Source organism: Engystomops pustulosus, chromosome 7 (assembly GCF_040894005.1).
Source record: "Engystomops pustulosus chromosome 7, aEngPut4.maternal, whole genome shotgun sequence".
Taxonomy (NCBI): Eukaryota; Metazoa; Chordata; class Amphibia; order Anura; family Leptodactylidae; genus Engystomops; species Engystomops pustulosus.
The window spans coordinates 144,380,672-144,396,926 of record NC_092417.1 but is presented as its reverse complement, the minus strand read 5'-3'; the positions used below and the strand labels follow the sequence as shown (position 1 = coordinate 144,396,926).

Below are 16,255 nucleotides of genomic sequence, written 5' to 3'. Positions count from 1 at the left end.
CGTTGTAACTTGCTAGACTAGACAGGAGCACCCTAGCTAAAAACACCAAGCGAGAAGACTTCAGTTGTAAATCTAAAGTTAGCATTTTGACTGTATGACCCTAAATCTGATTCTTGATTACCCTTCTCATGGACTAGAGGAATTTGCTCAGCTTCTGTGAAAGTGGCCACTTAACAAATTTAGTTGGCCATCAGCTTAAGTGCTTTTGGACAATACCCATAATCCATTTTATGCTCATCCAGTGTCCTCATGCTGGTCATCGAAAATTAGGCAAATGCTTACTTGGCAAAAGACTAACACAGGCACCAAAAACATAGCAAATGCACTGACAGTCAGTATGTGCTTAAATACTAGCACATTTTTATGGCATCAGTGTTGGTAGGTCAAGTAGGTGGTCGCTTTCACTGACAGGTCTAGTCAACCCTGCCATTAACCCTGAGAAGCCAGCCATAATTAAAGTCACAAAACTGCTGAGTTCAAACAGGGTTACACTTCAATCCTGCCCTCACCTCTGTTCCTTTTCTGTTTGAGGAGCCTGGAATTCACTTCTTGCACAAAGATTTGAGAACAAAGTTGCTTTTAAGAGGTCTCCACTGCCACCTTTGAATCGTATGTGTTTCTAATGTGGGTTATAATTACAACAGTCAAATTCTGACAGAAGCGAAAGTCTACGGAGTCAGTTTCCTCATACGTGTTTTTTCTGTAGATTCCATAATTGGCTGGTTTTAAATTATATTAAAGAAAAGCAAAAATGTCCAAATTGGGACTCCAGAGGGTTTTTATCCTCTGAAATGATAGGAATTTTATGTCAGGGCAACTGCAAACAATTAGCCATAACCTACAGTTCTGCCATCCATGGCTGGAGGTCTGTGAGGTCCAAGCAACTGATTTATTATTTTATGTGCTTTTTTTGTAAGTTGGATGACTTCCTAAGAAATTAATTTAAATAGTTTTTACTTTTCTAGTGCAACTCAGGAATCATTAAGAATGGGTTAGACCCATGAAGCCAACATATCATATCCATAAATAGAGTTCGAAAAATGTAGATTCTTTTAAAGAACCTCCAATAAAATGTCTGAAAAAAGCTGAAATTTTTCTTTTTCCTGCTGTTGGGTCCAGAGTTTTAGGATAAAAGTTCATCACGTAGCCATGGGATTGATCTGGCTTGGTCAAATACTTTCACCTCGCATTACATGATTGTGATAGTCTACTTGGAAGAAGAATGTACAGGTACATAGGTCAAGAGAGGTTATCCATAGTCCTCTTCTGACCACAGTCATTAACCTGTATGATAACGATCCCGTTGATTCTGTTTGAGATAATGTCATACAAGGAGAGATACAGCAAATATGCCACAGAACACAATCTGTATGACCTTATCATACAAGTTTATCCGTGTTAAGCCTTTGCAGTCACGTATGGTAATATTTGAGGGGACTGATGGTTTTGGTGTTAAATTACATATGACGTCAATATGGAAGATCATCCAAGTTAATGAAGATGCGATGCTTCCTTTTTTCTTAATGCATCCCGTCATCTTCTTTGGAAGTCAAATCCCAGTCATCTGCTGAATGTCCAGGACCATGTGGCAGTGTCTGTCATTACTACATCTTCGGTAATAAGCATGTAAAAGCTCCCGAAAACGTGAATCATATTGATGCTGGCTTTGGCTTGTTTATTTATTAGACGCATGTAAAATGACGTAAAAAGGCATTTTGAAATCTGAGAGGATGCATAATCAAACTTTTTTTTGTAAGTAGCTTAATTTAATTGGCGTCCTTAACCCTTTGGTAGAAAAAAAATAGTACTTAGTGGTAGGTACATCCTTATAACCTACAGATAAAGCAATAGAGTCTTTTGGAAAATCTGTGTATATTATTTTTATTAACCATACTAGTGAATGTGTCCACCTAAACTCATCATCTGGACATTGTGTAGAGGTCCTGCTATAAAACTACAACTCCTAGCACACCCTGACAACTTGAAGAATTGTTCCCTTGAACTGCATCCAGTGAAAAAGCTCTTGTTTGGCTCAATAACTTGACATCGGAGCCATGAAGCTCGGCCATATACAATAATATGAATCTATGTTCAATCTACTAACACTACAGATGTGTGGTGATAATTTGTATAGTAACATAGCTCCATCTAGTGTGATTACATTGGTGTGCAATTCCTCAGAAATGAAATTTTTTATGGACCCCCTTATGTTGTTCACGTCATGTAGCCCACTTTCTACGCCTGCAGTTTGTGCATTCGATCAGAACCGCCATCTTTAAAAAGTAGGGTGAAAGTATTCCCATACCCTAGCCCACTCTAAGATCTAGAGGCATAACAGGTCCAGTAAAATATGACTGGGGACAGGCAGTGAACGGGTGTAAAGCTTTCTTCTATGCTTCACCGCACCCAGCTGAGGAGGAAGATGAAATCACAGCCCATCCACTAACGCGGTTATTAAGATTACAGTTCTGGGTCATTTACAGCTTAATGACAATTAGTGGAGAAGAAGAGGAAAAAAAACACTCAAGTCATGCAGGTTATAGTGGTAAGAGAGGAGTCACTGACGTCAAGAAACCTCCCTTAATTATAGAGACCAGAGTAAAGACTGCTCCTCGCTCCATATTTTTAATCATATAATGGCATCCAAAATGTAATGAAAGGAGTATTCTCTATTGGTAGGAGGATCGACTGAGAAATGAATGTTTTCCCAGTTCCCAGCATATCTCAACACCATTAACTTCCCCAATAGCTAGAAATCATAAAGAATATTTGTAAGTGGCACGTTATTGTGGCCCACAAGAGGGGCATGTAGTGGGGGATCCACATTATGTTATCAATATTTCCCAGCTGATCACTTGGAGTTGTTTTTAGATCTCACAATCGGACAATCAGTGTGAAGGCACAAACCTTGCTATTTTGATCGCATTTATCTTTATACCCTTATGTTGTAAGTGTAAGACAAACTCTTAAAGGAGAAGCTTCACATTTTTGTCCATATGTGCTACAGTTGTCGACATATTGTAGCCCTTGTGGAATGGGTAGAGAAAGACTTGGGGACAAACAAGGCTCCAGGTGGTCCTATTGTGTCAGGCAGGGGGGATTAAGACTTCCATGGGTCATGGGCTGTATGAATATGATAGCCCCTACAAGTCTGGAATTCACTTCCTACATGGAATCAAGTATCTTGGGGAAAGGAATATGCTTCCCTTCTGCCTGCTTTCAATCTGTGGTTTAGGACCTTTGAAGGTCTTTCTCAGTATAGGTGGTTTGAGCGTCCTTGAGCCCTCTAAGCGGCTTGGGCCCTGGTCTACCGCCCAAACCACCTGCATTATAATCTGGGTTGGAATACCTAAATAAATAAATGTTTTATAAAGAACTCTGAATCATTTCCATTGCTGACTTCACTATTACAAGATATTTTCAGTTCAGCAGAAGCGAAAACTGGAAGGTCAGGACTTCAAAATGACTCTTTTTCATGAAGGAAGGAGATGTAGTGTGATTTTTAGCCTTTAGAGTTTGTGCTTCTGTCACTTGCAAGAGGAAAGAGTGACTGAGCATTTCCTTTATGAACATCACAAGCTGAAATTTAACAAACTCAGCAAAAACAAAAAAGGTTAAGACCTAAAAAAAGAAAGTAACAGTCAACAAATTGACCTCTTTGATACATGTTCCTCAATTTAAATAATTTTTTGTGAACTCTTCCATCTAAAATCTTTGGTAATTTAAATTCTTGCTATTTCTGTTTGCAATCGGAATCATCTAATGATGACCTCTCACCTCCACTTAGTTTAGTAAAAACTTGCATGTTTTACTTTTACTTCTAACTCTTCTAAATCTCCTTTTCTTCCTCTGATAAATATATGAATAAACTGGGTGTCCTGATGTAAAAAGAGCATGTCACTATAGAGTCTGATAGGGAGAGAAGTGATTGAACAATGTCAGTATGGACAGGAGCACACCCTGTCTAATGACGCCCAGTTGTCAATGTATTCATAGAAACTTAAAGGAATCTACCACCGGGATGAAGGATTGTAAACCAAGCACACTTACATGCTGGTGTGTGTCCACTTTGGCAGGATCTGTCCTTCTTTTAGTTTCTTATGACCTTGTCTATACAAAAAAAAATGAACCTGAGGTGCTTCGGGCTCAATTAACAGCTATGGATTCTGGAGCCACTTAGGCTCATTTGCATAATTTTTAAAGCCTTTTTTTGTCAAAACAAGGGCATAAGAAACTAAAAGAACATAGGATCTGCCAGAGGGGGCCCACACATGTCAGTGTGCTTGTTTTTCAATCCTTCATCCTGGTGGTAGATGTCCTTTAAGGAGATAAATAGAGGAATAGCACAACGCAGAGTGCAATGAAATCCTAAAGTATTCATGACCTACCCTGCCAATGGAGGTCAAAAATCTTTGGCAGGCACTACATGGTACAAAATTAGCAAGTGACTGGTGCCGTCCAATTTAAACACTGAAGGGATTTTCCCAGGAGCCGCCACATTGTTTACCCAATAGCTACTTCTTAAAAAGGGGGGAACAGAACCCCCTTTATCCTGATTGTTTGGGGTCCCTATAGATCCTACATCAATCAATTAGACACACATGGTTAAAAAGTAATCCTAGGAAAAAAAATACTTTGGGTGTATTATTAGTTTGTAGGAATCCCTTAATGGAATCAGAAAAACACTTTGACCTGAATTTAAAGGGGGAACTCCACTTTATAACTTCTTCTAAAAGAAACACAGAAGATCTTTAATTCATCAACTTAATAATACATTACATCCTATTACACTGCATCTGGTTTATGGAAATACCCCCTTCCCCTATTGCGGCTGCCAAGAGATGTTTCCTATAAGATTTCCCATCAATCATTTCAATTGGAAATAAAATGAATTTCCCCCAACTACCTGCACATTTAGCTGACAAAGCCATGCACATCATCTGTTTTTCTCCAGCAATTTTTTCCTCCTGGCTCAACAATCCTAAACTTTCTCTGGATCAAATGATGCCGTCTGTGTTTTGCTTCACAATTAGGTCGGCAAAGGGAGAAAAGAATTTAAAGGTGTAGAGCGATAAAACGGAGGGGAGAGTCAGCAACATCTGCTCACTTGCTGCTACTCCTGCATGTTAAAGGTTCCCTCATATGCCCCCTATTCCCTGTTGCTCAACAATGCAGAAGCCTTTCCAACTCTGCTCGCTCTCTCTCTCCTTCTCCAAACAATCACTGCAGAGAGAAGGCAACTGGGAGAGAAAGAGGAAGAAAAACAGAATGAAACAAGCAAACAACAGACTTTTTCAGCTGGCGACGTGCCATCACTTAGCTCGCTATTCTGGCTGCTTTCACTTGTTTTGCCTGAATATTCTCTCCTTGGGGACACTAATATGATGAAGGGGCGTTTTGTTTCCAAAGTAGCATTTATGGTTTGTCTCCCCTTTCGTCCTTTTTACATACTCTCCATTCGTTCCCCCCTAAAAGCTAAAGGACATACTGTACCCTCTAAAGTATCATATGAGTTGAACCAAAACTTAAATTATTCATTTAAAAGTCGTTTGCTTACATTGAAATCCCCTCGACTGCCAGGAGACTCCGAAATTATAGTGTCATATGTTGGGTTATTGCAGGCAAAGGCAACTTGAAATGAGGGGGGGTCATGTAAGAAAAGGGTTATTTCTACATTGACAAATGGCGGAGTTACCGGGACACGTTCAACAGGTCTAGTCTGTGCGCTATTTGGCATAACGCGCTGACACAATTTTTTTATCATGGGCAGACTGATACATGACCGGGCTGGCAGGGGCTTCTGGGACGCACAGTTCCACAACAGCTGGAGAGATCTTGGCTGCCGACCACAGCATTATTGCAGGCTGACTACATTGTGAAGTTAGCGAAAAAACCTGTACAGTACTGTGCCATATAGTATTTTGTAAAGCAAATAGTATTTTGTAAAGCAAAGGGTTAGATACAATATCTGTGTATAATTGGTGCCTAAAATAAAAGTAATCCCTGCGGTCTTGTGCAGAACAGAACAGGCTTGGCCTCCTCCATTTAAAGGTGGTATGTGCTGTTCTAGAAGACATAGAACTCTCTGTGATTAGTGATGAATTTCCCCCTCCAGTGACATATATCCATTACAATTCTCTGGATACCAAAGAAAATCAGGAGAGATCGTGACCAACTTAATTAACTCTTTAAAGTGGTATTTTCATTTGGACATTTATTTTAATTCATCTGATATATTCAAACATGTCTTTAATTTGATGCTACTAAAAAAATCTACCTGTGTGAAGATAATTTCCTTTAAATGTAGCCATGGTGCCCCTTAGAAATGAGATAACTGTCCTTGGATATGACCACCTGCACTCTGGCATAGGTGGCCATGCATACATTTTTGAGGCTCAAAACCACCTGATTTCAGCATTATGACAGGACAGCTGTGAGACATCCAGTAATTCATATGAAAAATCTATCTGCTTCTTTGTGCAATAACTCCAGTAGCAGTGGTCTTGTCCAAGGATAGCTATCTCAGTGCTAAGGGACCATATTGCTACATTATTATGTTATAAGAGACGCTAACTCTCACATTGAGTTTGTGTCTTATAGACCAGGAGGAGTTGAGCAGATTATATATTTAGTATCCTATCTGCAGGCAGCATGTTAAAAAGCAGGAGTAGGGTAGAAATTTGAACTCAGATACAATTGTGGAAAGCACCAAGATAATTTAGTATATGTCATTATGAAACCTATTGATAAATGTGTTTTCTAATTTAAGTTATCTACTGACAGTAGAACTAATCATGGCAAAACGCTGAAGTGGAAATGAGTGACACATGGAATATTTTTACTCATTAGCATGTGGGTATCTTCAACACATCTTTGACAAGTTAAATATTACTAAAGGTTAAAACCTATGGATGGATTTGTCTGTATGCTAAGATTTGAGACCAAAAACTCCAATTGGCTAAGAACATAATGGTGGTTTAGAGGTCCCAAACCTGGTGAAAGGTTAATTTTCAGACAATATAGGCTAAAATTTGGATCTGTGAATCTGTGAATATCTTATTGGCTCCCTTCTACATGGGAGCCAGATTGCTCTATCCCAAAAGGCTGCACTGAACTTCTGAAGTACTTTGGTTTCGTAAGTTGGCTTAACTATGTTGGGTATAGTAGATAAAATTAGAACCATGAAGATTAAAAGTAGAAATTTTACAGGGTTTCAGCCTAAATTGTAGACCAATGAATATATACAGAACCATTTCTCTCCAGATCGAGCTACTACAATGTATAAATCTGTCTCATTGATTTTTGTCCATGCCCACTTTCTAAAAAACTATCAAAGAACGACGCGTAAAATTGGAAACAAATAAACCTCTGTTGATATTCTATCTCCAAGACATTTGTGAATCTACGTTCCAACACACCCATTACCCTGACAAAGCTAAAGTGAATATGACTAGGTAAGGGATTGCATTTCATTAAAGGAGTCTGTGTAAGCAAGAAACTATGCACATACCGCACATGATCTTACTTCTTATGTGCCAAGATAATAACCCGGGCAAGTCTGCTGTGACTGCTATGTTGGGCTCATAGTGAAATAACTTTCTGTTCAGAGAGTTTGGCAACTAAGCGCATGTTGTAAATTCTAATGTAAAGGACGGGAACTCTGTGTTGTTTTGAGCACTGGCTTAAGTGGTAAAACAGATTGCAAACTCAGGGAGCTAGGTGTAGAACAATACCAAACCATTTGGTACTTTTATATTGAGAATGATACTCCCTGACAACATAGCCAGTGGTAACATATAACATGTCCAGCAATACTGTAGGAACACAACAGAGACATAACACTTACTGCTAGTATTTTAGTGGTGATCAATTTACTCCATGCACTGCTACCTTTACAATGTACATATATTAGACCAGTATCCTTATTTAGAACCATTGGGAGTCCCAATATTGGCAGGCCTTGTTCCTGTCCCTGTTCTCATTCCCACTTCATAGAACATTGGAACAGGAACGATTAGGACTTTTCTAGCCAAGTAGAGATTAGTTGGCTGCCATACCAGTCCCATGACAAACATACATAAACTTGAGTCCGTGTTCTATCCTAAATGTAGACCTTTTAGCATGTGTGTAGGAGTATTGGGAGAGGGGCACATAGTCCAGATTCTATTCCACGAACCCTGATTAAAAAGTATTGGACTATTTCAATGTTTGCGACAGACACCCAATACTTTAACCAGTGTAACCAATTAAAGGTCAGGGAATGTTGTGGTCCCTGGATAAAAACTATTTTGGACCAGTTACCAACCTCCATGGTAACAACATACTTTCTACAATAATTTGGTCAATCCATTCTCATGTGGGTGTGTGCCTTTCTCATCATGGCTACGCTTTACTCACATATTGGAATGAATATCCAATCCTGGAGAAAACCTTGGGTCTGTCATCGGCCTGAAGATTCAGAACTACATGTCTCTGGTCTACAATACCTAAGTCTTGATTTTTCATATGGAGATCACCTACAAACTAAAGCTAAAACTGAAGATTTTGGTTGTAATAACTACCTGGTCTGATTTCCCAAACATTTCCAAGAAAGCACTCGAAAAACCATCTCCATTTCCACTTTGCTCCCCCTCTCCCCTCACTGTTAGAGCGTAATAAACAGAACTGCAGTATTTGTCAGGGAAAGGGTTAAATGATGGCCGCAGGCAGGGTATATAACCCATGGACAGATCTGTGCCATGTGTTCAGTGTCTGTGTGGGAAGAGTTCCCTACTAGGAATCTTGAGTCAGCAGTTAGCAGACTCTGTGCGTGCATGTTTTATCTGTGACACTGTAACAAGCATGCTCTGTGAGACACGTCACAAGGGCTCACAATCCTTATACAAAGCATCACTTCAAAGGGCAGCGAAAACAAGCGCTTTCCTAGAAATGAATTAGCCAAGGGGCCCTGAATACACACACACAAGACTCGCAGATCATCTGCAGTTCACATTACACGCAGCCTCAGGGATGTAGACAGAGTAAGCTGAGGTTCATTTACAGGGGAAGAGGAGGGGAGCACAACATTTCCTACCTGCCTGCTGCTGTACAATGTCTATGTGTCACTTTCTTATTTTATAAAATGTCACTAGTATTAATCAATTTCCATTGCTTTTTTCGGTTCACAAACTCCAATACTTCCATGATCATGACCCACCAGATACGCACTAAATACAAGTTACGGCTAGACCAATATGGATCAATATTTTCAAATGCATCCTATAAATTTTCCCAACATTCATCAAGTCTAGTATTATCATTAGCGACTGTCATCTAGTGAAAAATGGTTACTTTAAAGGGTTGTCTCAGGACAGAAATTGGCGACGGAGCGCTAGAAAGCACCACGCTCACTTAGTTTATTTTCAGCTCTGCCCGACTTCTTTCGGCTGTAGGTCCATTATTCTCACTGGCCAACTATGAAGCCAAACAGAGCCGACAGGATGCAAAGTGTTAGTAATAGGCATTGGTTGCATATCCAGGTATAATGCTTATAAACCACCTGGAATCCTGTGGTTGATAAGAAAGTTTTACAAGGCTCCAAAAAGCACCGCAGGAAGACCTGATCATAACCAGCTTAAAGGGGCTTTGCAAAACATATCACATCTATGTAAGGATGTAGGCACAAATGCTACAATTCTAGAACACTTCATGTTAGCGATATGTGACAAATGTTAATTCGGAGACATCTATGTAAAAAGCTACACTTAACACACACATATATATATATATATATATATATATATATATATATATATATATATATATATATATATATATTACACACTTACAATAACTAATCATCATAATGGTATGGCCAACCAAATGAGAAATCTCAATGTTAGGATATGTTATACGTAAATAAAGTTAAGGGTTAATAATGCACGCGCCTGCTATAGTTCTGCCTGTAGTCGTCCGCTGTTACCTGTAGGTTCATCACTACAATGTTTGAGACTATTCTGTACGCTTGGCAATTACACTGTAAATCAGGACTATCTTAAATGCCCTTTCCTCTGACGCCCTCTAGTGACAATACACAGTAATAATCATAGGCACTTTATGCTCCTTTTACTCTTTTCTTCCCTACTTTTTGATAAGACATATTTTCCTCCTTCCTATCTTGCAGCAATCCCTTTCCTCATCCCCAGACAGAGCTGGAGCAGCACCTAGTCTCGCAAACCATGACGGTCAGCATAAAGATAATCATTTACTATACCTGTCATTAAAGGAGCCAGAAAACAACATCCTTTAATGGACAGCATCCACAGACATGCACAACTACCACCAATTCAACCCTGATTCCTTCTGCAATGTTGTGGTACTATAACTCCCAGCAAAGCTAGCACAATTGTAACTAAAAAAAAAATGACCTCATAGTTGCAGCCACAAAGAGTTAACCGACCACCATAAATCAAAACTTGCATAATGAGGGCAAAATAGTCATGTCATCACCACCTTTGTTTTTAGGAGGTAAAAATCATCAGCTCTATGACTTTCAGCAATGATAATTACAAACAATCTTAGTGCACCATGTTAGTGCATGCAGGCACTTACAATCATCTTCATTTGCTACAGCTCTGGCTCTTAGGTTTTGCTATGACGTCAAGGTGATGGAGGTGACATCACCTGAACCCTAAGAAGCCTTCTGCCCTCTCTGCAGCCTGACACTTCCTGGTACAACTTCTAACTAGTCAGCTGCTGCAAGGGCTGCACTGGAATCCCTTAGCTTTAGTATCTTTGGAGCAAACCCAACTTTATTACCCCCTCCACCCCAGCAATAGCCCTCCATAGAGTTACCTGTAGACCCCTCCAGGACTGGGCTGTGCAGCTTCTGTTCTTGCATCTTAGTTGCTCCATGTCTTTGCTTATTTGTAATTGACTTAGCAGCTCCTGTAGAATTGGAGGGTACAAGCACTTTTGTCTCCTGTGTCTAGTATTTAGGATGATGCTGGCTGTGGTGTCTCCACACTGCTGGGCTATGGAGGTTACAGAATGGGATGGAGAGAGGAGACTCAGATGGTTAACTGCATTGAGGAGTCTTCTCACTCTGGCTACAATAGGATTCTTGTTAGCTGCTCCAGTCCTAGGGAGACAGACTGTGGAGGCAGCCTGCCCTTTCTTTTATACACCCTACCTCCTCCCTCTTCTCCCCTCCAGTGGGCATGTTCCTGAGCATCCACACCCCTTCCCCCCACCCCAAAAAGAGAGTAGTGAAAGTGTCTAATCGGGGAGTCATTGTTCATGATTTCATTCACAAGTTTCCTTGAGACTGTTGTACTATGCTGGGAGAGGTAACAGCTCTGCACTGTAACTAATCTGCCAGCAATTGGGCACTTCCATATGTCTGCCACCCTTACACAGCCTTCTGGTGTCTACACCAGGCACTAGAAGGAACCAGAGCTGCTGCTGAGATGATTTACAGGATGATAGCAGCTTCTAGGTAATTGCTGTCATTACAGATATGATTATTAGCAGAATAAAGATGGTTATCTCTATGCTGTATAATCATATCTTCACCCTATAGAGTTAATATTTACCTACCAGCTGTCTGTAATCCATCTACTGTCAGTATACGTTGTGTATATCTACCTATAACCTTCTATCTGTCTATTACATATCCAAAACCTGAGATTCATCTCTCTATATAACTAATCAGATCTATCTATCATCCATCTACAGTATCTATTTATTATATGTAACCTAACTATCTATCTATTACATATAATCTATCTATTAGATACAATCTCGTTCTCTATCTATTAGATATAATCTATCCAATGTCTGAGATTCATCACTCTGTGTTCCTCATCTATCTATCTATCTATCTATCTATCTATCTATCTATCTATCTATCTATCTATCACCTATCTATCTATATATCTATCTCATCTATCTATCATCTATCTATCTATATATCTATCTCATCTATCTATCTATCTATCTATCTATCTATCTATCTATCTATCTATCTATCTATCAATATCATCTATCTATCTCTCTATCCATCTATTTTCAGTTATCCATCTATTATATATAATTGTCTATTTATTCCATATAATATATCCAATGTCTGAGATATATCATTCTATATAACTAATCAACTATCTATTTATCTACAATATATATCTATTATATATAATATATACAATCTATCATCTATCTTTTATTAATAATCCATCCAATGTCTGACATTTATCACTATATATATCTAATCAAATCTATCTATCTATCTATCTATCTATCTATCTATCTATCTATCTATCTATCTATCCCATATCTATCTATAATCCATCTATCTATTTGTCTGTCTGTCTATCTATCTATAAAATTGCCTGTAATGCATCTAATATTAGTGTTTTGCTTTTCTATACATTCTATAGATCTTTCATTTCATCTATATATATGTACGTCAACGTTTCATAATTTAAATATTTCATTCACACATAACATTCTGAAAAAATAACCAAAAATCTATATTTATTAATACACTAGTCAATGATCAATTTACTGTTGGTGCACTGTATTAGTAATCTAGTGATATCAATATATTTTTCTATCTATCCATAACTATTATTTATTCTACAATAATAACGATTCTATCTGTCTAATATCTAACTAATATATATATATCTATATATCTATCTATCCATTATCTTTCAATACTTACATATATGTCTAGCCAATATTAATATATACAATATCTATCTTTTATCTATCTAATTTATATCTATCCATCATCTCATATATATCCATTTATACCGATTTCTATCTATATCTCCCATCTATCTATCATGTATCTATTTTACAATATCTATCTATACATATCTGTCTGTCGATCAATACATTATCATTTCAATATTCAATAGACCGGAATATGTTTTATAGGTTTTAATCATTGAAGTTTCACTCTATGAGAACACAGAAGTGGATAAGAAGAATAGAAAATATTCTAAGGTAGGCAAATCAATAAACAGTAATATATATAATATTTAATGAAAAAGGAATAAATTATGATTATTATTTTTAATTGTTGCAAAAAAATAGAATTTCATATAATAGATGTTAAAGACCCTTCCACCCTTTTACCATCAAAATGATCATAGAGGAGTTAAAAGCGATTAAGAGTAACCAAACAAAAATATTTGTAAAAAGCCGTTTTGTAGAGAACAAAAGTCTATAAATAAGAATAATCAGATAATTCCCCTTAAATTTTCTCCATACCTTGAGGAGAGCGACACTCTCTTACATGTTCCAAGGGTGCAGGACACTATGTGTTAAAAAAAACTGTAAAAACAATTATTGAGTTTTATGACTTGTAGTCACAGTATACACAGCGAGTTAGAGAGAGGGTAAACATGGAACATAGTGAGGATCTGCTCTGAAACTCTGAAATATTGCGACATTTTTATTTTTTATAAAATTCCTGAATGTTTTTCTGATCAATTCTATAAAGTACTATTTTTTTTTCATTTTTTCTCACCCAGATGTATAATATATGATCAACTTAAGAAATCATTTTAAACCATCGGTTCATAGATGTATCAGCATCAATAAGCAAAAAAAAATTGAAAGGATACATGAAAGTATATACTATGTACTAGGCTATGAGTTTATTAGGGTTGTCTTATTCACTTTTTTGGATTTTCTTACTTTTACATTACTGTATATTTATGTTTATTATAAATATATTGTACTCTGTAGCTCACCACTAGTCCATGGCCATTTAAAAGAATAATCAGGTATTAATTGACTTATTTATTTTTACATGTTTTTATCATGTTTTATTCATCCTAACATCAAATGCATAACTAGTACACTTCAATCTAAAAAAAAACTAAAAAACATGATAAATATGCATGATATGTTTCTGAACATGACTGTAACCTGCTGCTACGTTTTAATAAATCAATCATATATTTTTATTTTTTACAAAATGCTAAAATATGATACAGCTGTGGCCATCTTACCGCACCTTATCACTAAATGTCTATAAACGTCACCTCCAGTGTATTCTGGCCCATATAAAGACAAGTACATGTAACTAGAAATGGAATAATCTGAAATGCATTGTCACGTGTTTAAACTGAGAGAAAACCTTAAAATAAAAGCAAACATTTTTTCACAGACTACTTTTTAGTGTTTATTTAGGTGACAGGGACCTTAAATAGAGAACAAAGTAAATTTTAGGTTCATAGTTCAGAGGTAAAATTCACCGAGCCTTAATCAATATTCTAACCTTTTCCACGGACAGTTGTAGTTTTCCAGTATAAAAATATAAAAAGTTATGATACAAAATAAAGAAACAAACCAATTAAATGCCTCTTTGTATGTATTTGATGTACAGGTGTAAGGGATTTTTTTAAAAAATTATTTAATACAATTCTACCACGCTTTATATTTGTGTTTATTATCTACATCACAGGAAGGTGTAATATAAGTTAATAGATAAAAACGATGTAATTCCTAAAAAATTTTTTCCCATTTCATAATATTTTATTAGATCTCTCATCTACAAAGTGTATATATCACAATCCTATTACTTTTCCACAAAGAAAAGTAACCAAAAAATGCTAAAAATTAACAATCGTCAAATTTGTAGTAAGGGATACGTTGCAAATACAAACACATGTTACAACATTATGATTATTTAGAAAAAATGTATACGGTATATATATAAACATTTTGTAATAGTAAGACAAAATTTTAAAAAATCAGATTTTTCTATTTTCCAATTTCACTAATTTGTGTACATACACGGTGTATTTCATAACATTTTTGGTTTGTCTATGACACAAACACCCTTCGTAGCACTTCCTTGTCATGTTCCATTTCCAGATCGTGTTTATTTCTTTTACTCTATGAATAAGTTCCCTGTTTTGTTATTAGGATACTAAAGACCAAAAAAAGTCAAAACATAATTCAAGTAAGGTCTTTAATTTCCATAAAATTGCAGCCAAATACTCTGCAGATCATAGTTCATGTAGTGAATGTTTAGCCAGAGGAATAGCACACAAAAATAATATGTTTACAACAGTTTTCTGCTTTGTTCACAACAATTTTTGTTTTTATTTATGAGAAAGTCTACAAGGAATTTTTGGATTAATTATTCACTTTTTTTGTTTCTTTTCTATGAATATGCATGTAAATATGAGAGGTGTAATACAGTAAAGCCTTCAATGTGTTCCAGGTATTTATATACTTTGACCAACACAAATGAGCAGAAAAAAATTCTTACATTGCCTCGGCCAGTGTCTTACTTTTTACTTGTGGAAAGAAAAAGTCAACACAAAGCGGTTTCCCCAAATTTCTTATTTTGAGTCACTGGGATCTATCTAGCTCCTCTTACTTATTACAACTTGGCTTATTATTATGTCGAGATTAAGATGCTGCATTTAACCAAAAATAAAATGATCGGACCTGAATACTAAACTACTAGATGTTTAACAATGCAGGTGCTGATAAAGATTGATAGCATATAGCTTGCCTATGCCAGCAGTATGTGATCAATGTGGGTTGGTTTAAGAGTCAGGACTTTTTTGACTATTGGAACACACTATAATCCCTTTGTAGGTGTAATTTGCCTGAACTTAGTTCCATTAGCTGGACCTGCAGAAATAGACCCTCGGCACCTGCAAAAGTATTACTGTTTCAAGTTAAGTCCAAAAGGACTGGGATGGTACATTCCTAGAGCACTTCATTTTTGTAATGGATAATAATCCCAGTAAATGGATCTATAATGATCACATGTTTATGGCATATCTTACAATTGTTCAATTATCATGGCTATCTATCAGATATTCATTTGGAGGACAAGGCCACCAATGAGTTCCTAGTATGAATGTCTTTATATGATAATAGGGGAATAAATCTATTATTACACTATATTCTTTGCAATGCTGTGTTTCTTTCTTTCACATTGGATAGATTGAAGGCCTTTACTCCTTGCTTGGTCTGTGAAATCAAGCCACTGCATGGTCCCTTTTTTGACAGCCCAAGCGCCTTACTCCATAGACAGGTATGGACAGCTCAAAAGCACAAAAGGGCCAAAAGCTGCTGCCAGATACATCTGATGGTGGCCTCTTCCCCCCTAGAACAAAACTTTTAAGACTTTTTGAAATCTTCATGCCTGATCTTTCTCTCTCTCCAACATCGGCTGTGAGGGTGTCAGGAATAAACATTAGATGTTTGTCCTGCCAAAATTGAAAGGTTTAACCAACAC

At 37.0% G+C, this 16,255-nt stretch overlaps 1 protein-coding gene and 1 long non-coding RNA gene across 2 annotated transcripts in view; one reads left to right on the top strand and one right to left on the bottom strand.

Annotated features, from left to right (window-relative positions):
* IGF2 (insulin like growth factor 2) overlaps positions 1–11,120 on the bottom strand; it is a 30,465-nt gene extending 19,345 nt beyond the window's left edge. The window contains exon 1 of the mRNA XM_072118112.1: positions 10,834–11,120. Coding sequence (XP_071974213.1) covers positions 10,834–10,893 — 60 coding nt within the window. The 5' untranslated portion in view covers positions 10,894–11,120. The remainder of the gene's footprint in view (positions 1–10,833) is intronic.
* Positions 11,121–11,308: 188 nt separating this feature from the next.
* LOC140068978 (uncharacterized) lies at positions 11,309–15,330 on the top strand. The gene is made up of 3 exons (XR_011848663.1): positions 11,309–11,476; positions 12,922–12,990; positions 15,224–15,330. It is a non-coding gene; the product is annotated as an uncharacterized lncRNA (long non-coding RNA).
* The last annotated feature ends 925 nt before the right edge of the window (positions 15,331–16,255 follow it).